Below are 24928 nucleotides of genomic sequence, written 5' to 3'. Positions count from 1 at the left end.
TTACAATTGGGTAACTAACTAATTATATGCTTTAATTTCAGGTCATCCAAGTAAGATTGTTTAATATTTGTTTCAGAATGCATCAATCTATAATTACTGAAAATTTCTTTCAGTTCTCTTAATTTTTAAGAACGTTACGGGCTTTTGACTGTCCTTGATCACAGCTTTTGAGTTAAGTCATTGGAAAAGCAATAGGGAACAAGATGCTAATTTCCGAGTATGAAAATGGCCATACCTTTTTTAATACTGAAGATATGAAAGTGAATTAGGTGTCAAATTAAACTTCTTTTTATGCTTTATCTGATGGGATATATTACAGACTTGATTTTTAAAATCTCAAAATGTTGTAACATTGCTACATCAAAATTATTTTATGACATTGCTACATAAACACTCACTGTGTTGCCTTCCCTCACTGTGATGGAAGGCAATAAAGTTTAATCTTCTTCACTCTGTGTTCCAGGCTTTAGCCATTCAAGTGCTCATCCAAATAGTTCTTAAATGTTGTGAGAATTTCTGCTTCAACCACCTCTCAGCCAGTTCCAAACTAACTCCAACTACCCTCTCGATAAAAAAAATAATTTAATTATATTGCTTCCTTACCTTGATTCTATGCTTTCTGGTTGCAGACTCCTCTGTATGGGGAAATGTTTACTATTATCTACTCTATCTATGACCCTCGGAATTTTGTACGCCTATCAGGTTCCCACTTGGCCTTCTCTGTTCCAAAAAAAACCAACTTACCTTTGGGTATCTCCATACAACTGAGCCACACCATCCCAGAAAATATCTTGGTGAACATCCTCTGCAGCTTCTCCAGAACCTTTCTACTCTGTGAACTATAACTACACAACATTCCAGGTGTGACTTCACCAATGTTATAAAGCTAACCCCTAACTTCACTGCTCGTATATTCCATGCTCTGCTAATTCAGAGCAGCATCTCGTATGCCTTCTTTAGCATCCAATGTTCACGTGGCCACATTGAGGGACCTTTGAATTTGTGCACCAAGATCCCCCCCGTTCCTCAGTTCCTACTTGGAACGCCCTGGCTCTCTTCATAGTGTATATTCCACCTTTATTTGATCTCCCAAAATACATCACTTCACACTTATCTGGATTAAATTCCACCTGCCCATCATCTGCTTGATTTACCAATTGATCATTTTGGAGACAAAAGGAATGGCAGGTGCTGGAACCGTGAGTAAAATATAAAGTGCTGGAGGAACTCAGCGGATCAGGCAGCATCTCTGGAGATGTTTCAGTCCCAGAACCAATCCCTGATCATAGGCTTCTTATCATAAAAACACCCTTCACAATTGTTTCCTATTATCCATTTTGTAAATTAGTTACACCTTTGAAAAACTCACTCAAATATGCATCAGACAGGATCTCCCACCTGCGCAACCCTGACTGCTTCATCAATTTCTGCCTTTGATCCTATCCCACAAAATATTTTCCAATAACTTTTCTACACAAAACACTCTACAAGATGTTGATGAGGCCGCACTTCGTGTGTTATGTTCAAGTTTGGTCACACTGTTACAGGAAATTTGGTATTAAGCTGGAAAGAGTGCAGAGAGGATTTACGAGGATGTTGCCCGGGTTCAAGAGCCTGAGGTACTGGAAGAGGTTAGGCAGGCTAAGACTTTATTCTTTGTGTGCAGGAGGCTGAGGGAGATCTTATCGAGATGTATAAAATTATGCGAATAGGTGGGCAGCACAGTGGCGCAGCAGTAAAGCTGCTGGATCAATGTGCTAGAGACCCAGGTTCGATCCCGCCCTCGGGTGCTGTCTGTGTGGAGTTTGCACGTTCTCCATGTGACCACTTGTGGGTTGGTAGGTTAATTGGTTGCTGTAAATTACCCTTAATGTGTAGGGGGTAGATGTGACAGTGGAATTACATAGAACCAGTGGGAACGGGTGATCGATTGTTGGTGTAGGACTTAGTGGGCTGAAGGGTCTGTTTCCATGGTGTATCTCTAAATTAAACTAAACTAGATAGGATAAATACAGAGCATCTTTTTCCCAGTTGGAAAATCATGAAATAGGGGGCATAGAATGAATGTGAGAGGAGAATGATTTAATGGAAACCTAAGTGGCTACGTTTTCATACAACGAATGGTGAATATATGGAGCGAGCCTTTCACTATTGGAAGTAGTTTTGGCAGGTGCAACAACAACATTTAAAAGATATTCGGACAGGTACATGGATAGGAAGGGTTTAAAGGGGTATGGGTCAAACACAGGCAAATGGGTCCATCTCAGATGGGGCATCTTGGTCGGCATAGAAAAGAAGGGCCAAAGGGCTGATTTCCGTGCAGTATGACTCTATGACTCTACCAATGAAGTAAGATTTATATACTTGTAATTCCAGGCTTATTCCTGCCACCTTCCATGAATAAAGAAACTACATCTGCTGTCTTTTAATCGTGTGGCATTTCACCAGTGGGCAATGCAAAAATGTAAAAAAAGGCACAAGCAATCTCTACCTTGCTTCCTATAACATTCCAGGATACGTCTCATCTGGCCCTGGGGTTTCATCCATACTTTTGTCTACTAAATAGCCAATACTTCCTTTTTTTGAATGATAATATGCTCTAGACTATCATTATTTTGCCAATAAACTTACTGAATAGTGAAAGGCTTGGATAGAGTGGATGTGGAGAGGATGTTTCCACTCGTGGAAGAGTCTAGGACCAGAGGTCATAGCCTCAGAATTAAATGACGTTCCTTTGGGAAGAAGATGAGGAGGAATTTCTTTAGTCAGAGGGTGGTGAATCTGCGAAATTCTTTGACACAGAAGGTTGTGGAGGCCAAGTCAATGGATATTTTTAAGGCAGAGATATATAGATTCTTGATTAGTATGGGTATCAAGGGTTATGGGGAGAAGGCAGATGGGGTTAGGAGGGAGAGATAGATCAGCAATGATTGAATGGCCTAATTCTGCTTTGATCAATTATGAAATGATCTCACTCGTTAAAATGTTAAGATACTGTATTTTTCCTTGTAATGAATATGAAAAGGAAGCATTAATTTAAGATTTCATCTTTTTGCGGTTCCTCGTACAGATAGCCCCTTTGTTCCTGAACGTCCATTAATATACACAAAATATCTGGATTTTACTCAATCCAATCCACCAATGATATTTCATGGCCGCTTTTACCCTTTTAAATATGTTTTTAAGTACCCTCCTACACTGTCCATACTCGTGAAGGACCCCTTCTGTTTTCAGTACGCTACACCTACACCACAATTACACCTATCCCACAGCTGCATCTATGCTAGACTCCTACATTAGACTACAACTGATCGACTATAGCTCAACCTTCAACACCTTAATCCTATCCACCCTGATCTTCAAACTCCAGAGCCTAGGAATCAGCTCTCTCTGCCAATGGATCCTGGACTTTTTGACCCACAGACCTCAATCAGTGAGGGTAGATGACAACACAGCCTCCATGATAATTTTCTGCACCAATGGTCACAAGGAAGCATTCTCAGTCCCCTGTTGTACTCCCTATACACTTACAACTGTACGGCCAAATTAGGCTCTAATTCCATCCACAAGTTTGCAGACGGCAGCTCTGTGGCCGAATCACAAAGAATTACAAAAAAAAGAGGTTTTTGTTATGTTTCAATACACTGATGCTTGTCCCATGTTTGTGATTGGTTAGGGGAGTTTTATGTTTCTACTTTGTTTCTGTAGGTATTTGTGATTGGTCTCAGAGGGGTTACCTCTCTGAATATGTTTCTGTATAATGAATAAGTGCCGTGATTGGTTTGTAGGTTCATGCCGTTAGTTTTCCCGCCACTATATAGGGGTATATAAGGGTGATCGCTTCGTTAGGGAATGTTGGTTATCTTTCCTCCTGTTCTGTTTACACAAGGCTGCTGAGAGGTTCGAGTGAGTGGATCCGAGGCTGGCCCCGTGGTGTTGCATACAAATAAAGAAGGGTTAGGACTCCAGTGTTCAACTCAGTGGTTTACTGACCCAGACTAGGGAGAGAGTATTAGATCCGGAAGCAACATTAGCAAGGTGAAGGAGCTAGATGTTGACTTCAGCATGCAAAGAATACATGCCCCAATCAGCATCAATGATGTGGAAGTGGAAATAGTTGAAAGCTTCAAGTTCCTTGCCGTTAATATTACCAATGATCTGTTATGGACCGACCACATTGATGCAGCACCCAATAAGGCACACCTTGTCACACTATGTCTCTACTTCCTGAGGAGACTGAAGAAATTTAGAATGTCACCAGTGACTTTTACAAATAATACGGATGCACCATAGAAAGCAAACAGTCGGGTTGCAACACAACTTGGTTTGGGAACAGTTCTGCCCAAGACAGCAAGAAAATGCACGAAGTTGTAAATGTATTCCAATCCATCACACAGAACAAATGTCTTAGCATTGACTCCATTTACAGTTCACGCTGCCTCGGGAAAGCAGCCTGCATAATCAAATTTGTTCTTCTCCATGCTCCAGTTTGGCAGAAGGGCCAGATGTTTGAAATTGCGCACCACCAGACTCAGGAACAGTTTCTGCCCCTCTGTTATCCGGCTTCTGAACCGTCCTTCCATAAGCTAAGGTACTGTTCGATTCACCGCTACTCATTGAGAAAATTGAACTTTATCAATGGAACTAATGCGTTACATTTCTGAGAAAAAATATTCTGCACTCTGTATCTTCCCCTTTGCTCTATCTTTAGTAATTGAGTTTAATTTGCTTACAACTGTGTCTGGTATATCTGATCTGTCTGGATAGCATGCAAAACAAAGCTTTTCTCTGTACTTCAGTACATGGGACAATAATAAATCTAAGCCTAAACCCCTTTTTTTCCCTTAACCAAACCCTTAATATACCTTGACATTGAGGTTCCATGAACTTGCAGATCTTGCGTTGGTGAAAGATGGGCCCTCTTCTCGCGCTATTTTACTTATAAAAGACTCCAATTTGTTGGAAGTAGATTTACCTGCAAGTAGCTTCTCCTAGTATGTTTGCCTTGTCCTGTCTAATAATGTTGAAATTGGTCTTCTGTCAATTCGGAACCGTAATTTCCATACTATCCTTAAAATAATTTAGAAGGATAATTCATAATTTACTTTCTATAATTACCTAGAACATTACAGAATGGTGGCTCCTATCTCCAAAATGCTCAAGCGAGGACACTTCAACTACTAGATAGACACAAAAAGCTGGAGTAACTCAGCGGGTCAGACAGCATCTCTGGAGAAAAGGAATAGGCGACATTTCGGGTTGACACCCTTCTTCAGAGAGTCAGGGGAAAGGGAAACGAGATATATAGATGGCGATGTTACAGAGATATAGAACAAATTAATGAAAGATATGAAAAGAAGTAACGATGATACAGGCCATTGTTAGCTGTGGGCTAGGTGAAAACGAGTTACAGACAATAAGACTCAACAAGACGACTTTGAAGCTGGTGTGACTTGGGTGGGGGAGGGATGGAGAGAGGGGGGATGCAAAGGTTATTTGAAGTTAGATAAATCAATATTCATACCTCTAGCTTGGTTTCATACATTAGATATAGCACTGTCTGATCCTTAATAGGACTAATGATGTGTTGCCACAAGAAGCCCTCTTGAATGAAGTTTAAAAATTCCACCATTCCTAATCCCTTCACATTTAAAGGAGTATTAGGAATATTGGAATCCTCTTCTACTATAACTATAACAATACTATGACACCTTCTGAATTTCTCTAATATTTAAAACACATAGCAGGGATATGAAGTTAGGAGTTTGGAGGATTGGTCTTTGCTATGTTTGCTTATTTCAAATATCCCAATGCATTTTTGTGTTTCAAATATTGTCAAAAAATTTGCACTACGATATGTGAATATGAATTGTTTAAACAAAAATACAGCTCATTGTAATATACTTTATCTAACAAACCAATCATGAGTATCAGATGTTAGACAGAAAATGCTGGAAACAAGCAAAACGTCAGACAACATCAGTAAAAAGAGAAATAATTAACATTTCAGTCAAATTATGGCGGTGTTAGGGTACATATATAATGAAATGAATGAACTATAACAAACTGAAGGTAGGTCTCGACCCAAAATGTCACCTATTCCTTCGCTCCATAGATGCTGCCTCACCCGCTGAGTTTCTCCAGCATTTTTGTCTACCTTCGATTTTTCCAGCATCTGCAGTTCTTTCTTAAACTATAACAATTATGTAATGTGGATTACAATGTAGAGATATTTCTGTCATGGAGAAATCATATCGCAGACTGGTATCCTTACATAACCCAGGGGGTGTTTTGTACACACAACTTTAACCACAGCGCATGCTACCTCTTTAATAACTCCAAAGAATTGGTCAAATGTTATTACCCGTTCACAACAACATGTTTACATTCCCTGATTATCTGCTGTTACATGTTTCATAGCAGATGCTGTCATTTTCTCTTCAACAAATGAAGCACGAGGGCTGTAGTTTCCTGCTTTGTGATTTCCTCCATTTTTGATTAATCGAGTTATGTTTGCTATTTTCAGATCGACTGGAACCTTCCCCGAGTCTGGGAAGAGCCTTGGACGAAGTCCACCTAAACCTCGAGATCTGTCACTTACAGCTCCAGCAACTTGCATGGTACTAGTGTACTGCTAATTGTAATCTTTCCAACTTCCCCCCATGCAAATCTCTGTTATGAAGTTAATGAAGTTGGTGATAAACTCAGTAATTAAACATTTGATACCACTGTCCTGCTGTTTTGAGCAGTCCTGAACCATTATCTACCTCATTGGTGACCCTCGGACTATCCTTGATCGGACTTTGCTGACTTTACCTTGCACTAAATGTTATTCCCTTGTATCTATCTATTATATATTAAAACTGTGTGCCTGCCGGCGTCCGGCATCCGTCCGTCCGTCCGGCTGCCTGTCTGCCTTTTGATTCGTTTCCATCGTGTGATGTCACAATGCCCAATGCTCACGTATGTCCAATCGGGATGGATCCATGGGGCCTTTGCACCAGCCCCAGCCAGATTCCCACCCCGCAACTGTGCTTTGGAGGAACAGACCCAATAGACCCAGGTGGTTAGTGTGACGCCGCACCCCCCCCCCCCCCGCAAATGCGCGTTGGGGAAACAGACCCAACGGGTCTGCACTTGGTCTAGTACACTATAAACGGCTCGATTGTAATCATGTATTGTCTTTCCACTGACTGTCTAGCACGCAACAAAAGCTTTTCACTCGGTTCACGTGACAATAAACTAAACTGCTGCAACAGCTATTAGTCTGAAAGAGATCAACATAATTTTGAAGAAAAGTATGTAAATATTAATGGACTACTGTGCTGGCATACCAACTGAGTACAAAAAAACAATTACTAACAACATGTATAGTCATAGTGCATGATGCAAATGTATAAAAATATGATACATTTAGTTTACCTTGCTGCCTGTGAGTTGGCCAAGATGGGGTTTAAGATCTTCACCAATAACTGAATAAATGGCTACGAGGCAAAACACACTTGCTTTACGAACACTGCTCTCCGTGTTGTCATAACCCTGCAAAAATTACATTATGAGTTACATTGATATCTCAAAATGAATTGTTTAGGAACATTTCAGTACTATAGGGTGGCATGGTGGTGCAGCGGTAAAGCTGCTGCCTTAAGGGGCTGTCCCACTGCGGCGACCTAATTGGTGAGTTTAGAAGACCTCCTTCGACTGTGTAGAAGACCTCCTTCGACCTCCTTTGACTATGTTGAAGACTAGCTATGACTAGCTTCGGGAAAATTGGACACCGAATAGTGGAGAGTGAAGACGACCTCCTTCGACCACCCTTCAACTATGATGAAGACTATCTACGACTACCTTCGATTACGTTTGATTACCCTCGATTACCTACGACTAACATGCGACCTACTACCACATACCTTGACTAAACCTACGAGTAAAAAAAGTATCGATTTTTTCCATGGCGACCATTATTTACTCATGGGCATTTTTCAACATGTTGAAAAATACGCCACGAACTAGCTGAGGCCTTGAGTACACGGGTACTCTCGAGCATGAAGGAGAGTTACAAAGACCTCCTAGGACTTCGTGTCGACCAGGCTGCAAGTACGAGTCGAGGAAAACTCTTCTGAATTTGCGGATTAGGTCACCGCAGTGGGACAACGCCTTTACAGTGCTTGCAATGCCAGAGACCCAGGTTCAATCCCAACTCTAGGTGCAGTCTGTACAGTGCTTGTACGTTCTCCCCATGACCGTGTGGGATTTCTCCGAGATCTTTCGTTTCCACCCACACTCCAAAGGCATACAGGTTTATAGGTTAATTGGCTTTGTATAAGTGTAAAGTGTGTACGATAGTGTAAGTGTGCGGGGATCGCTGGTCGGCGCGGACTCGGTGGGTCTAAGGGCCCGTTTCCGCGCTGTATCTCTAAAACTAAACTAAACTACATATTCCATATTTTCTTATTATTTGCTTGCAAATATTTAAGGCACACTTTTCAGAAATGTAGAACAGGAGTAGAAATTGAACTGATGGATTAACCAGTGGTTCAGAAGGGAACCACCGACTTTCCACTCTTGATGGCATGGGCAGAAATCCGGGGGGGGGAGGGGACAAGGGACACACGTACCCTCCATGTTTTGAGAGGTGGGAGACAATCCCCCCCATTTTTTGTCATTTGGATTTTGAAATTTGGTGGAAAAAAAATCTATTAATAATCTCCGCTTTCCGCGAGACAGTGGGGGTGGGACTGTGATCGAGGGAGGGCGCCGATTGGACGAGAGAGACGTCAGTCAGAAGGCAGTGTGGGGGGGGGGGGGGAGTGGCGGGACGTAAAGATGCAGCGTGATGATTGGAGGAAGGTGTCGGTCAGAAGCGGAAGTAGGGGGTTGGGACTGAGGATAGAGCGCGGTGATTGGAGGAGGGAGACGTCTTAGTGGAGCAAAGATCATAGAGCGGAGCTTGAATCGGTTTTAAGCTGCGCCGGCGATGACAGGCCTCGCAAACGGGCCGATTGAAGCCCCACGATTCGGGGCGGACGAAGCTGCAATTGCTGGAGTTCGGAGTCGGTCACCAACCAGGTCAACTCCCGATGTTACCGTCCACAGGGCCCACGGCCAAAGCCGTGTCTGTGTGTGTGTGTGTGTTTGTGTGTGTGTGCGCGTGCGCCTGTCTGTCTGTGTGTGCGTGCGTCTGTGTGTGTGTGTGTGTGTGTGTGCGCGCACACGCCAAGAAATTGTGTGTGTGTGTGTGTGTTCCCCCCCCCCCATCTTTTGATAGTGATTTCCGCCCCTGCTTGATGGGTCAGGAAGCATTGGACTTGTGCACATATGCAGTCAAGTGTGTAAGTCTGAGACGCTCGATGGTCCAATGACACTATATCTGATTGTCAGTTTTCCACTAGCCCAGCAGCAGCGCAGTAATTCTCTAAGCATAGATTCTAGATGCTCCTCAGCTTTATAACAGGAAAGGCCTGACATAAGAAAAATGACCCCAGTCTTTTTAATTCTTTCACCAAACCTGAGGTAACATGTTAAGGCATCTCCATTTTAATGTTGTTAATTACTTATTAGTTTTGAAGTATTTTAACTAACTTTATTTAAGATAACTTGTATTTTTGTAGATTTCATAAATCCCTTTCTAAAGACTTTTACAGCAATGACCTGTCATTTTAGTCAGGGCATACTGTGGCTGAGCTTCAGAATACAATGCCCACCCCATCCATGCCATCTACACTGCTAACATAAGGACTGTACACAACTATCCACTGTTTAGATATTTGTTTAAAATAACCTTAAATTAGAGAAAGACATGGATGTGGAAATTTGGGTAAGTTAATGGTGATATCTTGAAGAGAGCCTACATTACAGTAGTCTGAAAACGCATTAAGGTAGATAAATCCCTGGGAGCTGGTGAAGTTTATCCTAGGATGTTACGGGAAGCTGGGGGAAAAAAAATCGCACAGGAAGATGCTGGCAGATACATTGTATTATTGATGGCCAGACATAAAGTGCCGAAAGATTGGGTTATCTTTTAGCCTGGAGGCCCGTAAAAAGTGATGCACCACATGGATTAGTGCTGGGTCCATCCACAGTTGTTCATTGTGTATATTAACAATTAGGATGTGAATGTAGCTGGCACTGGTGGTTTTATGGTCTGTGAAAAGGATTATCTGTGATTACAACAGGTTCTTGAGCAATTGAGCCAATAGGCAGATAAATAAATGTAATTCAGATAATCGTGAGGCATTTTGGTTGGACAAACCAGGGCAGGATTACACAGCAAATGGTAGGGCCCTGGGCCCATGAAGGAGGCAACACAAATGGATGTCTGGCATGCATGCCTTCATCGGTCAGCGTATTGAGTATTAGAATTGAGACATCATGTTGCAAGATGTTGGCAAGACCACCTTTAGTTACTATGTCTACGTCTGGTTGCTTTGCTATCGGAAGAATGTCATTAAATTGGAGAGGTTGTAAAAATGATTTGGGAGGATGATATTTGATTTATTTGATTTGAATTATAAGGAGAAGTTGGTTGGGCTGAGTCTTGAGCAGGATTCAGCGAGTCATGCAGCATTTTTGGAGGCACAAACGACATTTTGGGTCGGAAGCTTTCTTCAAACCGACAGCAAAAGCGGGTAAAAGTCTGGAAAACAGAGTAGGGCTGGGACAAAGCCTGGCAAGAGAAAGATGGTATGTGTAGGAAGGAACTGCTGAAGCTGGTTTAAACCGAAGATAGACAAAAAATGCCGGAGTAACACAGCAGGACAGGCAGCATCTCTGGATAGAAGGAATTGGTAACGTTTCGGGTAAAGACCCTTCTTCAGAATGAGTCGGGGAGAGGGAGATACACAGATAAGGAAGTGTAAGGTGTGAAAAAGCGTGATGATAGGTGGTGGAGTTCAAGGAAAATGTAAAATAGATCATTGTTAGCTGGGAGAAGGGAACTCCAAAGCAACCACTTCCTACAAATCCTAGGTGTAACCATGGGCAGTCGTATGGGCCCCAGTTACGCCTGCCTCTTTGAGGGGTACATTGAGCAACACCTGTTCAGGTACAGGTACAGATAGACAAATCTCCCAGGCGCATCAGATATATCCAAGGACATTGTGGGAAATTAGGGATTGCAATAATTGCAGAAATGCTGGATGACATTTATGAATTGTCATTAAATACAGGAGACTGGAGGGTGGCAAATGTTGTGCCTCTATTCAAGAAGGGCTGCAGGGAAAGTGCTGGGAACTATAGGCCGGTGAGCTTAACATCTGTAGTTGGAAAGTTACTAGAGAGTATTCTGAGGGGTGGGATATACAGGCATTAGGATGGACAGGGCTGGAAAGGAAGTCATCATGGTTTTGTACATGGGAGGTCATGCTTCACAAATTTGATTGAGTTTTTTGAAGATGTGATCAAAAAGGTTGATGAAGGCAGAGCTGCAGATGTTGTATGTATAGATTTCAGAAGAGCATTTGACAATGCTCCGCATGATAGGCTGCTCTGGAAAGTTAGAATATATGGGATCCATGGAGAGATAGCTGAATGGATAAAAAATTGGCTTCATGGAAGGAAGCAAAGGGTAATGGTGGAAGGTTGCTTCTTGGACAGGAGGCCTGTGACTCATCGTTTGCCTCAGGGTTTGGTGCTGGGACCATTACTGCTTGTCATCTATATCAATGAGCTGGATGAGAACGCACATGGCAAGATTAGCAAGATGATACAAAAGTGGGTGGTATTGCAGATAGTGAAGATGGATATCGTAAATTGCAGCAGAATCTTGATCGGTTGGCCAGGTGGGCTGAGGAATAGTTGATAGAATTTAATACAGAGAAATGTGAGGTGTTGGATTTTTGGGAGTCTAACATAGACAAGACCTACACAGAGTTTTTAAGAAGGAACTGCAGATGATGGAAAATCGAAGGTACACAAAAAAGCTGGAGAAACTCAGCGGGTGCAGCAGCATCTATGGAGCGAAGGAAATAGGCAACGTTTCGGGCCGAAACCTTTCTTCAGACTGATGGGGGGGCGGGGAGAAGGGAAAAAGGAGGAGAAGCCCGAAGGCTGGGGAATGGGAGGAGACAGCAGGAGGGCTGAGGAAGGGGAGGAGACAGCAAGGACTAACAAAATTGGGAGAATTCAATGTTCATGCCCCCAGGATGCAGACTCCCCAAGCGGAATATGAGGTGCTGTTCCTCCAATTTCCGGTGTTGCTCGCTCTGGCCATGGAGGAGACCCAAGACAGAGAGGTCGGAGTGGGAGGGGGAGTTGAAGTGCTGAGCCACCGGGAGGTCAGGTTGGTTATTGCAGACCGAGCGGAGGTATTCGGCGAAACGATCGCCCAACCTCCGCTTAGATCTGCTGACATCTAGAGCAGAGATCTACACAGAGAATGGTAGGGCTCTGGGGAGTATTGTAAAGACGAGGGATCTAGGAGTGCAGGTACATGGTTCCTTGAAGGTAGAGTCGCAGGTAGATAAGGTGGTCAAAAAGGCTTTTGTCACAATGGCGTTCATCAGAGCATTGAGTATAGAAGTTGGGGGGGGGGGAGGTCATGTTGCAGTTATATAAGATGTTGGTGAAGCTGCATCATGAGAATGTTGCCAGGACGAGGGTTTGAGCTATCGAGAGAGGTTGGGAAGGCTGGGATTCTATTCCTTGGAGCGCAGGAGGATGAGGGTGATCTTATAGAGGTGTATAAAATTATGAGAGGAATAGATCGGCTGGACACACAGTCTCATGCCCAGTGTTGGGAAATCGAGGCAGGCAGGTGGGACGTGTAGATGTTGGTCGGCTTGGGTATGTTGGGTCAAAGAGCCTGTTTCCACGCTGTATGACTCCATGACTATGGTATCAAGCAGTTTGACACAAACTGCTGGAGTAACTTAGTGAGACAGGCAGCACCTCTGGAGAGAAGGAATGGTTGACGTTTTGGGTGGGGACCCTTCTTCAGGCTGAGAGTCAGGGGAGAGGAACACTAGAGATATGGAAGGGAAAGATGAGAAAATGACAGATTAAAAGCAGACATGATCAAGGAAATATAGAATGGTTCATTGTTTGCTGAGGGGAAGATGACAATGATGCATACAATCGGTAAATTAATCAAGAGGACAGGAAAACTAGTTCGAGAACTAGGGTGGGGGAGGGACAGAGAGAGGGAAAGCAAGGGTTACTTCAAGTTAGAGAAATCAATATTCATATATTCAGACTGAATCTATACTGCCATGAATAATTCTTCTGGGGTTGGACTAGGTAGATGAAGGGAACACGTCTCTGGTCACAGTGCCTACAGCCATGAGTTCAAACTTCGAAGACAGAGTTGAGAAGAAATGTTATCACCCAGATGGAAGTGAGCCTTTGGAATTCTCTATTGAAGAGGGCAGTGGAGGCTGAGTGACTGAACCTATTGAAGTTGGAGGTTGATAGCTTATGGATGGCAACGACATCTGGAGATGTGGGGTTGGCAGATGAAGGTTGTGATCGGTAAAAGATCTGCCATGATTTTTTATCGAAAGGCAGTGTGGATGGAGGGAGGTGGATGGAGGGAGATGGATGGATGGATGTGGGTTAGCAATAAAGGATCCTGAGAGAACTTTTAATTGTGGTGTGCAAACTTCTGCCAGTCCCAGGTAAAATGCCTAGGATGCTACTTCCCTTGGGAAAGGACTGAATAGTTTAGGGCCACAGATATTACATAATTAGTAGTTCAATAAACAAAATACAGCTTCGAAATAATCTAAGCTCTTAAACCTGAGAGAATGAAATTAGAATATATTGAAAGATACATCATGGGAACAGGAGCTTCAGCATACCCAGTCTACACCGACTACTGATCACCTATTCACATAGTTCTATGTTATCCCACTTTGGCATCCACTCCCCACACACTAGGGGCATATACAGGCTGATTAACCTGCAAACCAGCTTGTCTTTGGGATATCCAGTAAGAAACCAGAGCACCCGAAGGAAATTCACTCAGTCACAGGCAGAACATGCAAACTCCATGTAGACAGTACAAGAGGTCAGGACCAAACCTGGGTCTCTGGAGCTGTAAGGCAGCAGTTCAGTTTAGCTTAATTTCGAGATACAGCGCGTAAACAGGCGTTTCAGCCCACCGTGTCCACGCCGACCAGTGATCCCTGCACACTAACACTATCCTACACACACTACAGACAATTTACAATGTTACCAATCCAGTTAGGCTACAAACCTGTATGTCTTTGGAGAGTGGGGAAAAAAAAGGAGCTCCCGGAGAAAACCAGAGCAGGTCAGGGGGAGAACATACAAAATCTATACAGACAGCACCCATAGTCAGGATCAACATGGGTCTCTGGCAACAACTCTACCAGCTGCACAACTCTATCGCTGCACCACTGTGCCCCACATATGTTCAATCTATCCAACATATTATTCAAATCATCCAAACCCCATTTAAGATTCAGTCAATATACAATCTAAATCCTTTACATTAATGATATTAAGAAGCCAATTATTTGCCTACCATTCAACTTTTCAACAATACCTGTTTTATGGGGATTTTAATTCTATGTATAAATGATTTGTATTTAAAATCAATGTTGTTACATACCATTAACAACCCTGGAATAATTTCAGGTAATAACTGGTTTAGAGTCTCTTTATGGACTCTCTCGATGATCCTGGTTTGCATTTTGATGGCTGCAAGGTTGATGGGGCATTCTGCAGTTTGGATAATAGGACTAAGTACTTTAATGCATTGCTCAGGGTTGATAGAATTGGCCAGGGCTGTTGCAGCTTCTTCAGCAGCTCTTACCACCTAAAGAAGAAGAAACAGATGTTAGAACTCAGGAATCTTGTTAGCTACCGCAATATTACTTACACCCATGTAACACTGGTGTGGTGCTGGGAAATCAATGTCAACATCCACATAGGTATGTGCGATGTGGTTAAAATAAACATTGGTGTCATAGGACCTGTCCCACTTGGGCCGTCATTTACGCGACAGGCCGGTAGTGACTGACGCTCGACAGTCGCGCGCGCCATCATGCGTCCGCACAGCCGTCTGGAGCGCATGACGTCATTTGAAGATGGACACAAAAAGCAGGAGTAACTCAGCGGGACCGACAGGATCTCTGGATAGAAGGAATGGATGATGTTTCGGGTTGAGCCTCTCCTTCAGTCTGATTTACCTCAGGTTTATCATCCACATTCCGTGTGTTACAAAACAGATCCCTCTATGTAGTTTGCTCTTACGTATCCATACGCACGAATTTCATCAATATTGTTGAGGCTGTATTTATTGTGGACTACTTTGCACAATTCAAGTCATAGTCAGAGATCCAGGGAGAGCTAGCTAATTGGATATAGAATTTAGGATCATGTGGGGAAGCAGAGGGTGGTGGCGGAAGGGTTGTTTTTCAGACTGGAGGCTTGTGACTAGTGGCACACCCCGGGGCCTATTGCTGTTTGTGGTTTGTATTAATGATTTGGATGCGAGTATACAAGGCATGATTAGTAAGTTTGCAGATTACACTAAAATAGGTGGTATTGTAGATAGTGAAGATGGTTGTCAAGAATTACAGCAGGATCTTGATCAGCTGGGCAAGTGGGCTGAGGAATGGCTAATGGGGTCTAATTCAGATAAGTGTGACATGTTGATTTTGGGAAGTCAAACTAGGCCAGGACCTTCACAATGAACAGTAGGGGCCTGGGAGAGTTGTAGAGCAGAGGGATCTAGGAGTACAAGCACATAGGTCCCCTTAAGTGGCATCACAGGTAGGTAGGGTGGTAAGAACGACTTTTGGACATTTTGTTACAGTTGTACAAGTCTTTGGTGAGGCTGCATATGGAATGTGGTGTTCTGTTTTGGCCACCCTGCTATACATGTGCCATTAAGATAGAAAGATTGCAGTGAAGATTTACGAGGATATTGCCAGGACTCGAGGCAAAAGTTATATGGTGTGCTCTGGCTGGCTAGGATTTAATTCATTGGAGCACCGGAGGCTGAGGGGTGATTTTGTAGAACGGTATTAAATCACGAGGGGAAACAGATTGGATTAATGCACATTGTTTAAGAAAGAACTGCAGATGCTGGAAAAATCGAAGGTAGACAAAAATGCCTGTGAAACTCAGCGGGTGAGGCCACATCTATGGAGCGAAGGAATAGGTGACATTTCGGGTCGAGACCCTTTCTTCAGACTGATGTGGGAGTGGGGGATGAAGAAGAAAGGAAGAGGTGGAGAGAGAGAGCTGGGAAGGGGAGGGGATGGAGGGAGAAAGCAAGGACTACCTGAAATTGGAGAAGTCTATGCTCATACCGCTGGGGTGTAAATTAACCAAGCGAAATATGAGATGCTGCTCCTCCAATTTGCGATGGGACTCACTCTGGCCATGGAGAAGGCCCAGGACAGAAAGGTCAGATTCGGAATGGGAGGGGGAGTTGAAGTGCTGAGCCACCGGGAGATCAGGTTAGTTAATGCGAACTGAGCGGAAGTGTTGGGCGAAACAATCGCCAAACCTGCGCTTGGTCTCACCGATGTAGAGCAGTTGACACCTGCACACAGTCTTTTTCTCAGGGTATGGGAATGGAGCACTAGAGAATGTAGGTTTAAGGTGAAAAGAGAAATATTTTACAGGAACATGAGGGGGGACAGAGGGTGGTGGGTGTAGGAATCAGCTGTTAGAGGAAAGGTTGAGACAATACCAAAACACCATTTAAAATACATTTGGACAGGCACATGAATAGGAGAGGTTTAAAGTGATATGGGCCATACGTGATTAAATGGAAGAATCTTAGATGGGGTATCTTGGTCTCCTTAATCAATAAAGCAACTCCTTCTCCTCTTTTACCCCACATCTATCTCATCTGTGGCAACTGTACCCTGGAACATTAAGCTGCCAGCGCTATCCCTCCATTAGCCATGTTAGTGTAATGGCTATAATAACCCAGTCGCTCGCATCTATCCATGTATTGTGTTTATATAATTACCTATTGAGCCTCTTGCATTGCAATAAATACAATTTAATACAACTGTCTTTCCTTGATCCCTGCTGTGGTCCTGTCGACTGAACTTTGTGTCACTGACCTGCTCCGACCTCCAACATCACACCTGCCTCACTACTGAATTGGATCTTGTCCTGCCTATCTAGTTTAAACCGTCCTGAGCAGCACAAGCAAATATGCCAGCCAAGATATTAGTCTCACTTCAGTTCAGTTGCAACCCAAACTCTCTCTCTGCCCCAGAAGAGACTGCATGTCCAGAAAATGCATGTTTAAAACATGGATAGGTTTAGAGGGATATGGGTCAAATGCAGACAGGTGGGACTTGTGTAGATAGGTCGGAGTGGGCAAGTTGGGCCGGAGGGCCTATTTCCACGCTGTATAACACTATGAAGCTATGACTCTTATGTCTTAAGAATACAGCAGACTAAGTTTGTTTAGTCTTCACTTTCAAAAGGATCAGCAATAAACCAACCTCTTTTTGGGGATCTTTGTGAGCTTCCAATGTTCTTATGATAGTGAGTTCCGCATAATTTTTGAATCTTTCTGGCTGATGTTTCAAAATCTCTTTTAAAACCCGCAGTGCCAAAGCTCTGATTGTGTGCTGCAACATCAAGAGAAAAGAAAGGCTAACTTAATAAACTTCCATTGAAAATACTTTGAAGGCGATAAACATACATAGAGATGAACAGAATGGAGGTTCTCACAATTTAAAGTTCCATTTAATAACAAATATTTCACATCATAATCATTGTTATTTGAAGATCAAGATGCCTTCTAGGAGATTGACTGTTTCCTAAGATGCATAGGACAAAAGGAAAAAAATATATTGATATATCACTAACATCAGGCCATTCCACACATTAGTATCTTTGAAAAAAAATACCAGGAATTCATAAGAACACAAGTAACAAGGGGCAGCACAGTGGTAGAGTTGTTGCCTTAGAGTGCCAGAGACCCGGGATTGATCCTGACTACGAGTACTGTCTGTACGGAGTTTTACATTCTCCCTGTGACCGCGTGGGTTTTCTCCCCATGCTTTGGTTTCCTGCCACATTCCAAAGATGCGCAGGTTTGTACTTTTGTATCTTTAAACTAAACTAAAGGAGAGTAAGGATAGACCCTTTGTTTCAGAGCACGCTCTGCCATTGGCATTCAAAGAGATCATGGCTAATCAAATACAATCTTCCTGTCCTATCTCTATATCCCAATTAGTTAAAGGGCCTGTCCCACTTGGCTGTCATTTACACGACAGGCCGGTAGTGACTGACGCATGACAGTTGCAAGCGTCATCATGCGTCCCCACAGCCGTCTGGAGCGTGTGACGTCTTTTGAATACCCAGTTTATGATATTTATGGTGATTTTCTAAAATGTTCCAGTTTCTTGAATTGGAAAAACTGCTGCCCCTTATTAATATAATGCCCTTATTCAAAAAAAGAGGTGAATGAAAAGTAGAAAGCTCAGACCAAATTAATCTGTAGGAAGGAACTGCAGGTGCTGGTTTAAATTGAAGATAGACACAAAATGCAGGAGTAACTCGGTGGGACAGGCAGCGTCTCTGGAGAAAAGGAATGGATGATGTATCGGGTCGAGACTCTTCTTTAGTCTGAAGAAGGGTCTCGACCCGAAATGTCACCCATTGCTTCTATCCAGAGATGCTGCCGGTCTCGCTGAGTTACTCCAGCATTTTGTATCACTTATCTGTTTTGCTCTTCCATTTCTATATTGGTATGTATTGGTATGTAACCTTTCAGGAATTTGTGTGCAAGGATTTCCAGCTCGTTCTGAATACAAACATCTGCCAAACCCTCAATTTCTCATTCCTCATGTGAATTGCCTGTTGCCAAAGATTGCCAACATTCCCATTGTTCTGAAAATGCGAAATAATTATCCACAATGTACTCTTAAATCGCACGTACTTATATCCATGATGCGTAAAAGGCGGGCCGACTGCGTATGGGCGGCGCGCGGCGGCGCATGGTTACGCACGTGAGGTAATCATGCGTCACCACGCACTACACGTACGAGGACAGGACGTCAGCATGCGACCGCAATACGTCCGCGTGCGTGCGCGATACGTCACGTCGGAGGCGCGCAAAGATTTCGTGCAGCACGAAATCCTGGAGTGCCGCGCGATACCGCGCGCAACTCCACACTCCACCACGCCTCTCCATGCGCCCATCCCACGCTACCCACACGCTACCCTGCGTCATAACGCGACGACCACATTTTTGGAGGTCGCGTAAATGGCACGCAAATGACGGCCAAGTGGGACAGGCCCTTAGATATTCAGAAATCTATCAGCCCTTGCTTTGAATATGATCAATGGTTACACCTCCCCATCTTTCCAGAGATCCATGCTCTCTCTGCATGAAGAAACATTTCCTCAATTATCCAATTGATTCATCAGTTATTATGAAGATATGACCCATTGTTCTTTGCCTAGGGACACAAACTCGCCATGCCTGGCTTGTCAAGCCTTCTCTGAATTTTCAGTGAGGTTAACTCTCATTCTTGTAAACTCAAGAGCCTAGAACATGGCCTAATCAATCTCACCTTAAATTATACTTCTGCCATCCCAGAAACAAGTAGGGATTTTTTAAGATTGACACAAAAAGCTGGAGTAACTCAATGTGAGCATCTCTAGAGAGAAGGAATGGGTGACGCTTCGGGTCGAGACCCTTCTTCAGACTGGATTCTTAGCTGCACTCACTCGATAACAAGTATCTCCTTTCTTCACTATCATGTATATCCTCAATATTCTTCCCAGTTATTTTTGATAATGTTTTCACTTCTCTCTTGTGCAGTGCATTTAGATCACTGCATAAGAAAACAATTCTGATTCTGATCTTTTGCCAGTTACATTAAACCATGGTTTTGGCTCACTAATCTTTCTATCAATGTAAACTTTTTGTTCTTGTTCGATTCCAATAAAATGCATCATAAACTTTAACACCCGACTTCCCTATTGTTGCGAGAACTATTCCAGCCTCATAGTCTCTCCACCGGTACTGCTTTAGCAATGCCAAGGGATCGATATTAGAGTACTTAAGGCAGTGGGTACACAAAAGAGCTTGAGGTGTACTCTGATCACATGCTGTGATATTCGATTTATCAATGCACAAAACTACAGATTGAATAACAAATAATTTGAACGTTATTGAGGACATGACAAATGTTTCTTTTAAATAATTCACACAACGCACACACAGAGATATCGGTTTTCTTTATGGAATCGTTTTTTGATCTGGGCATTATTGACAAGGCCAATATTTATTGCCTACCCCTAGTTATTCTTGAGAATATGAATGTGAACCAGTTTCTTGCACTGTTACTGGCCTGGTAAGATAACTGAGATCCATTAAGTTAGTGTGTTCATTGGCTGGGTCATATTTGCCTTGGCAGAATTAAAGATTGAATGTGCTATTCTTTTGCGGCAAGGTAAATGGAGGAAGAAGAATGAATATGTGTGGGGCATAGATCCATTTGAAAAATGATGCTTGGACCTGTAAAGGATCTTCACCATAAATGGCAGGGTCCTGGAGAGTGTGGTAGAGCAGAGGGAACTAGGAGCGCAGGTACACAGTTCCCTGAAAGCGTTGTCACATGGCGATTGTGTGGACAAGAAGCTTTTTGGTACATTGGCCTTCAGTCAGGGTATTGTGTACAGATGTTGGGATATTAAGTTCCTGTTGTACAATAAATTGGTGAGGCTGCATTTGGAGTATTGTGTTCAGTTGTGGTCACCTGTTAAACTTGAAAGAGTGCATAGAAAATGTACAAAGATGTTGCCAGGACTTGAGGTGCCTGAGCTATAGGGACAGATTGGACAAGCTAGGACTCTATTCCTTGGAGCGCAGGATGATGAGAGGTGATCTCATGGAGGTGTATAAGATCATGAGGGAATAAATAGAGTGAAAGCCCTGTCTTTTGCCCAGTGTAGAGTAATCAAAACCAGAGGACATAGGTTTAAGGTGTGTGGGGAAGGATGTGGTGGGAACCTGAGGGGAAACTTGTAGGAAGAAGTGTAGTCTACATAGTTGTGGAGTCAGTAGATTTATATCAGCAGTGTGAATATTGTTTTCTCTAACTTCAGGAAATGCTTGCATCCCCTCTCTCTACATCCACCTGCACCCATGTCGTACCAGCTCCAAAGAGGTCTTGTTGAGACTTATACTCTGTACTCGTTTCACCTAGCACAAAGCTAACAATGGCCTGATTCCTTCATCATCATAGCTTTTTTGCATATCTTCCATTAATTTGGTCTATATCCCTCAATATCACCGTCTATATCTCTCGTTGCCCTTTCCCCTAACTCTCAGTCTGAAGAAGAGTCTGGACCCGAAAGGTCATCTACTTCTTTTGTCCAGAGATGCTGTCGGAAGCGCTGAGTTACTCCAGCTTTTTGTGTCTATCTTCAGGTTTATAATAGATGTCAGTTGATAGTCTACGATGGAGACAGTGAGATCAAGAAACGGAAGGGAGATGTCGGAGATGGTCCAAGTGAAATTTGAAGGTAAGTGTCTCTATTACACCTGAAACATCTGTACCCTGGAACATTGAGCAGCTGCTCCTGCCCTTACACAACCATGTCTTTGTCTTAGCAACAACAGCACAATCCCATGTGCTGCTTCATGTTCTCGACTGCTGCATCTGTCCTGAGAGATTCCTTGCAGTAACGTTAAAAAGACACAAAATGCTTGAGAATCTCAGCGAGTCAGGCAGTGTCCCTGCAGAACATGGATAGGTGACATATGGAGGTTGAGGGGGGATCTTATAGAAACTTACAAAATTCTTAAGGGGTTGGACAGGCTAGATGCAGGAAGATTGTTCCCCATGTTGGGGAAGTCCAGGACAAGGGGTCACAGTTTGAGGATAGAGGGGAAATCCTTTAGGACCAAGATGAGAAAAACATTTTTCACACAGAGAGTGGTGAATCTCTGGAATACTCTGTCACAGAAGGTAGTTGAGGCCAGTTCATTGGCTATATTTAAGAGGGAGTTAGATGTGGCCCTTGTGGCTAAAGTGATCAGGGGGTATGGAGAGAAGGCAGGTACAGGATACCGAGTTGGATGATCAGCCATGATCATATTGAATGGCGGTGCAGGCTCGAAGGGCCGAATGGCCTACTCCTGCACCTATTTCCTATGTTTTCTATGTCTATGTTTCTTTTTCAGCAGTAAAGTAAATGCAGGTAAACTCACTGACTGTCTCATATATTCCCTCCTCACACTGTCTGCTCTTTTCCTTGGATTTGCCTGTTCTGTTTTCAAAATTTGAGGAAAAACTGCACTGTGCTTCTGGTTTCCAACCCACTACCTCTTAGTTTACACCCTACCAAGTAAATCTGTCAAACCTCTCAGCAGGGATATCGGCCCCACGACAATTCAGGTGACCATGTCCTCTTGGAGAGTCACTTCTATCCCAGAAGAGATCCCAGTGATCCAAAAAAACCTGAAGTAATCTCCCTTGCACCTGCTCGAGAGCTGCAAACGTGTCAGTCTTATCGTCTATTTCTAACATTTTTTTGCACATGGCCAGGAAGGAATGCCAGTTGATATGGGGATGTAGCAGAGGCACAAGTAGGAGTATCTGCAGTGCTTGCTGTTGTGATGTTCGCTGCCTCAGAAGTGTGGAGCCATCAGGAGAGCTTTAGTTCATGTTTGAGATTTTATCATGAAACACAGCTGCACAATGACAGGACGAAAGAAGGGTCTCGACCCGAATCGTCACCCATTCCTTCTCTCCTGAGATGCTGCCTGTCCTGCTGAGTTACTCCAGAGTTTTGTGTCTTATCTTTGGTTTAAACCAGCATCTGCAGTTCCTTCCTTCACTTACTCAGGGATGATATGGTGAAGGGATTGACCAATGAGTAGAATTTGGAAATAAGTAAGTGCTGATCACTATGCTGAGTTTATAATGTAGGCCTTCGCATAGTTAACTGGAATTAGGAGAACCGATTCATCGACAGATCGTAGAAGGGTGAGAAAGCAATAGGGATGTTGCAGTGGGGAATTTTAACTTTCCCTAAATTGTGTTGGTTCAAGGGGCCTAGATGGGGTGGAATTTGTTAAAAGCATCCAAGAAGATTTTTTGAAGCAGTATGAAGAGAGCGCTACTTAGGAGGGGGTTCTATTCGGCCTTATTTTAAGGCAATGAAGTTAAAGAAGCATCTGTACAGGAATCGTTTGGGTACAGTGATCACAGTTTAGTAAGCTTCAAGCTACTCATAGAAAAATATACATTTAGTCTTCAAGGTAGGGCTCAAGGAGCGAAGAGAGATTTCAATGGTGTTTCAAGCCTTGGCAAAGTAGATTGCGAGCAGCTGGTTGGAGGGAAAACAACATATAATACATAGGAAGCATTTAGGAGCGAGATGGTAAAATTCCAGTAAGGGTCAGACGTAAACTTGGTCAACAAAAAATATTGAAGGTTTGATCAGTGAAAAGAGGAGGTATTGTGTGTGCCAAGGGAATTGGTATTGAATGAGCCATTTGAGGTTTATAAGAGATAGAAACATAGAAACATAGAAATTAGGTGCAGGAGTAGGCCATTCGGCCCTTCGAGCCTGCACCGCCATTCAATATGATCATGGCTGATCATCCAACTCAGTATCCCATACCTGCCTTCTCTCCATACCCCCTGATCCCCTTTAGCCACAAGGGCCACATCTAACTCCCTCTTAAATATGGCCAATGAACTGGCCTCAACTACCCTCTGTGGCAGAGAGTTCCAGAGATTCACCACTCTCTGTGGACCCCACCCCATATAGGAGTGAACTTAAGAAATAAACTAGAAGGGCAAAAATAGGCCTTGAGGTGATCTTGGTAGGTAAGATTGAGAATAATCCAAAAGCTCCCATAAATGATTACATACATTTGGACAGAAAGGTTCAAAGGGAAGACACAAAGCGCTGGGGTAACCCAGCGGGTCAGGCAGCATCTCTGGAGAACATGGATAGATGACGTTTTGGGTCGGGACCCTTCTTCAAACTCCGCCTCACCAAAACGTCACCTATCCATATTCTCTAGAGATGTTGACTGGCCAGCTGAGTCGAGACCCTTCTTCAGACCCACTGAGTTACTCCAGCACTTTGTATCTTCTTTTATAAACCATCATCTGCAGTTCCTTGTGTAGGAATGAACTGTGGCTGGTTAAAATCAAAGGTAGACACAAAATGCTGGAGTAACTCAGTGGGTCTGAAGAAAGGTCTCGACCCAAAACGTCACCCATTCCTTCTCTCCAGAGACGCTGCCTGACCCGCTGAGTTACTTCAGCATTCTGTATCTGCAGTTCCTTGTTTCTGATTTCACTAAGGTTTAGAGGGATGTGGGCTAATGTAGACAAATGGGACTAGATCAGAATGCGAACTTGGACAGCTTTGACAAGTTGGGCTGAATGGCCTGTTTCCAAGTGAGTGAGTGAGGGAGAGAAGAGCAAAATGGGAGAAGATGCGGATCTTAGAGCATCTAGGTAGAGTGGGAAGATTTCCCAACCTAAGCCCTGAGCAACTCGAGGATGTCTGGGTTGCTTAATTGGGATTCTTGATTAATTCACTAGCACAAGACAAGTTGGTCAGGTTTGGCATTTGACTGAATTGAAACTTTGGCTGGGCTGATCTGTTGGATTTTCAGAGGTAGATCACGGATTCTGGCTCTTCCATGCTCTTTCCATTACCCCCCCCCCCCCTCCCCCCCCCCCGGGCTGATTCTCTGTCTTTCTCACAGTTTCTCTACACAGACCCGTACACCCTTGCAGCAAACACAGCAGAGCAACACCTGTTAAATTAAGTAGAATACGTTTTCGATATTTGTGGCAAATGTACATTGGGGAGCAAAAGGGCAAAGTAAACATTTTCAAAATAGCAAGTACCATTTAAATGAGAACCAGTATACAAATATATGAAAGAAAACCAACATGAAAAGTTGCATTTGGTGCAGACTGATGCAATAAATTGGGAGGAG

The 24928-nt window shown here is 43.4% G+C and overlaps 2 protein-coding genes across 35 annotated transcripts in view; one reads left to right on the top strand and one right to left on the bottom strand.

The window, feature by feature from the left end:
• The window catches only part of LOC129696185 (uncharacterized), a 71561-nt gene extending 64686 nt beyond the window's left edge, over positions 1-6875 (top strand). Inside the window, exons 7-8 of one of the 3 annotated variants that reach the window (XM_055633805.1) lie at positions 4489-4591; positions 6527-6875. In XM_055633805.1, coding sequence (XP_055489780.1) covers positions 4489-4591; positions 6527-6638 — 215 coding nt within the window. In that variant the 3' untranslated portion in view covers positions 6639-6875. The remainder of the gene's footprint in view (positions 1-4488; positions 4592-6526) is intronic. The other 2 variants (XM_055633806.1, XM_055633808.1) reach the window with 2 other exon arrangements.
• clasp2 (cytoplasmic linker associated protein 2) overlaps positions 1-24928 on the bottom strand; it is a 322540-nt gene that overhangs the window by 1598 nt on the left and 296014 nt on the right. For all 32 annotated transcript variants that reach the window (XM_055633767.1, XM_055633768.1, XM_055633769.1 and 29 more), the window contains 3 exons: positions 17439-17567; positions 14573-14779; positions 7423-7539 (listed from right to left, as the gene is read on the bottom strand). In XM_055633767.1, coding sequence (XP_055489742.1) covers positions 7423-7539; positions 14573-14779; positions 17439-17567 — 453 coding nt within the window. The remainder of the gene's footprint in view (positions 1-7422; positions 7540-14572; positions 14780-17438; positions 17568-24928) is intronic.

This window comes from Leucoraja erinacea, chromosome 4 (genome assembly GCF_028641065.1).
Source record: "Leucoraja erinacea ecotype New England chromosome 4, Leri_hhj_1, whole genome shotgun sequence".
Taxonomy (NCBI): domain Eukaryota; kingdom Metazoa; phylum Chordata; class Chondrichthyes; order Rajiformes; family Rajidae; genus Leucoraja; species Leucoraja erinaceus.
Note: the sequence above shows the minus strand (reverse complement) of the source record. Positions and strands in the feature narration are given on the sequence as shown.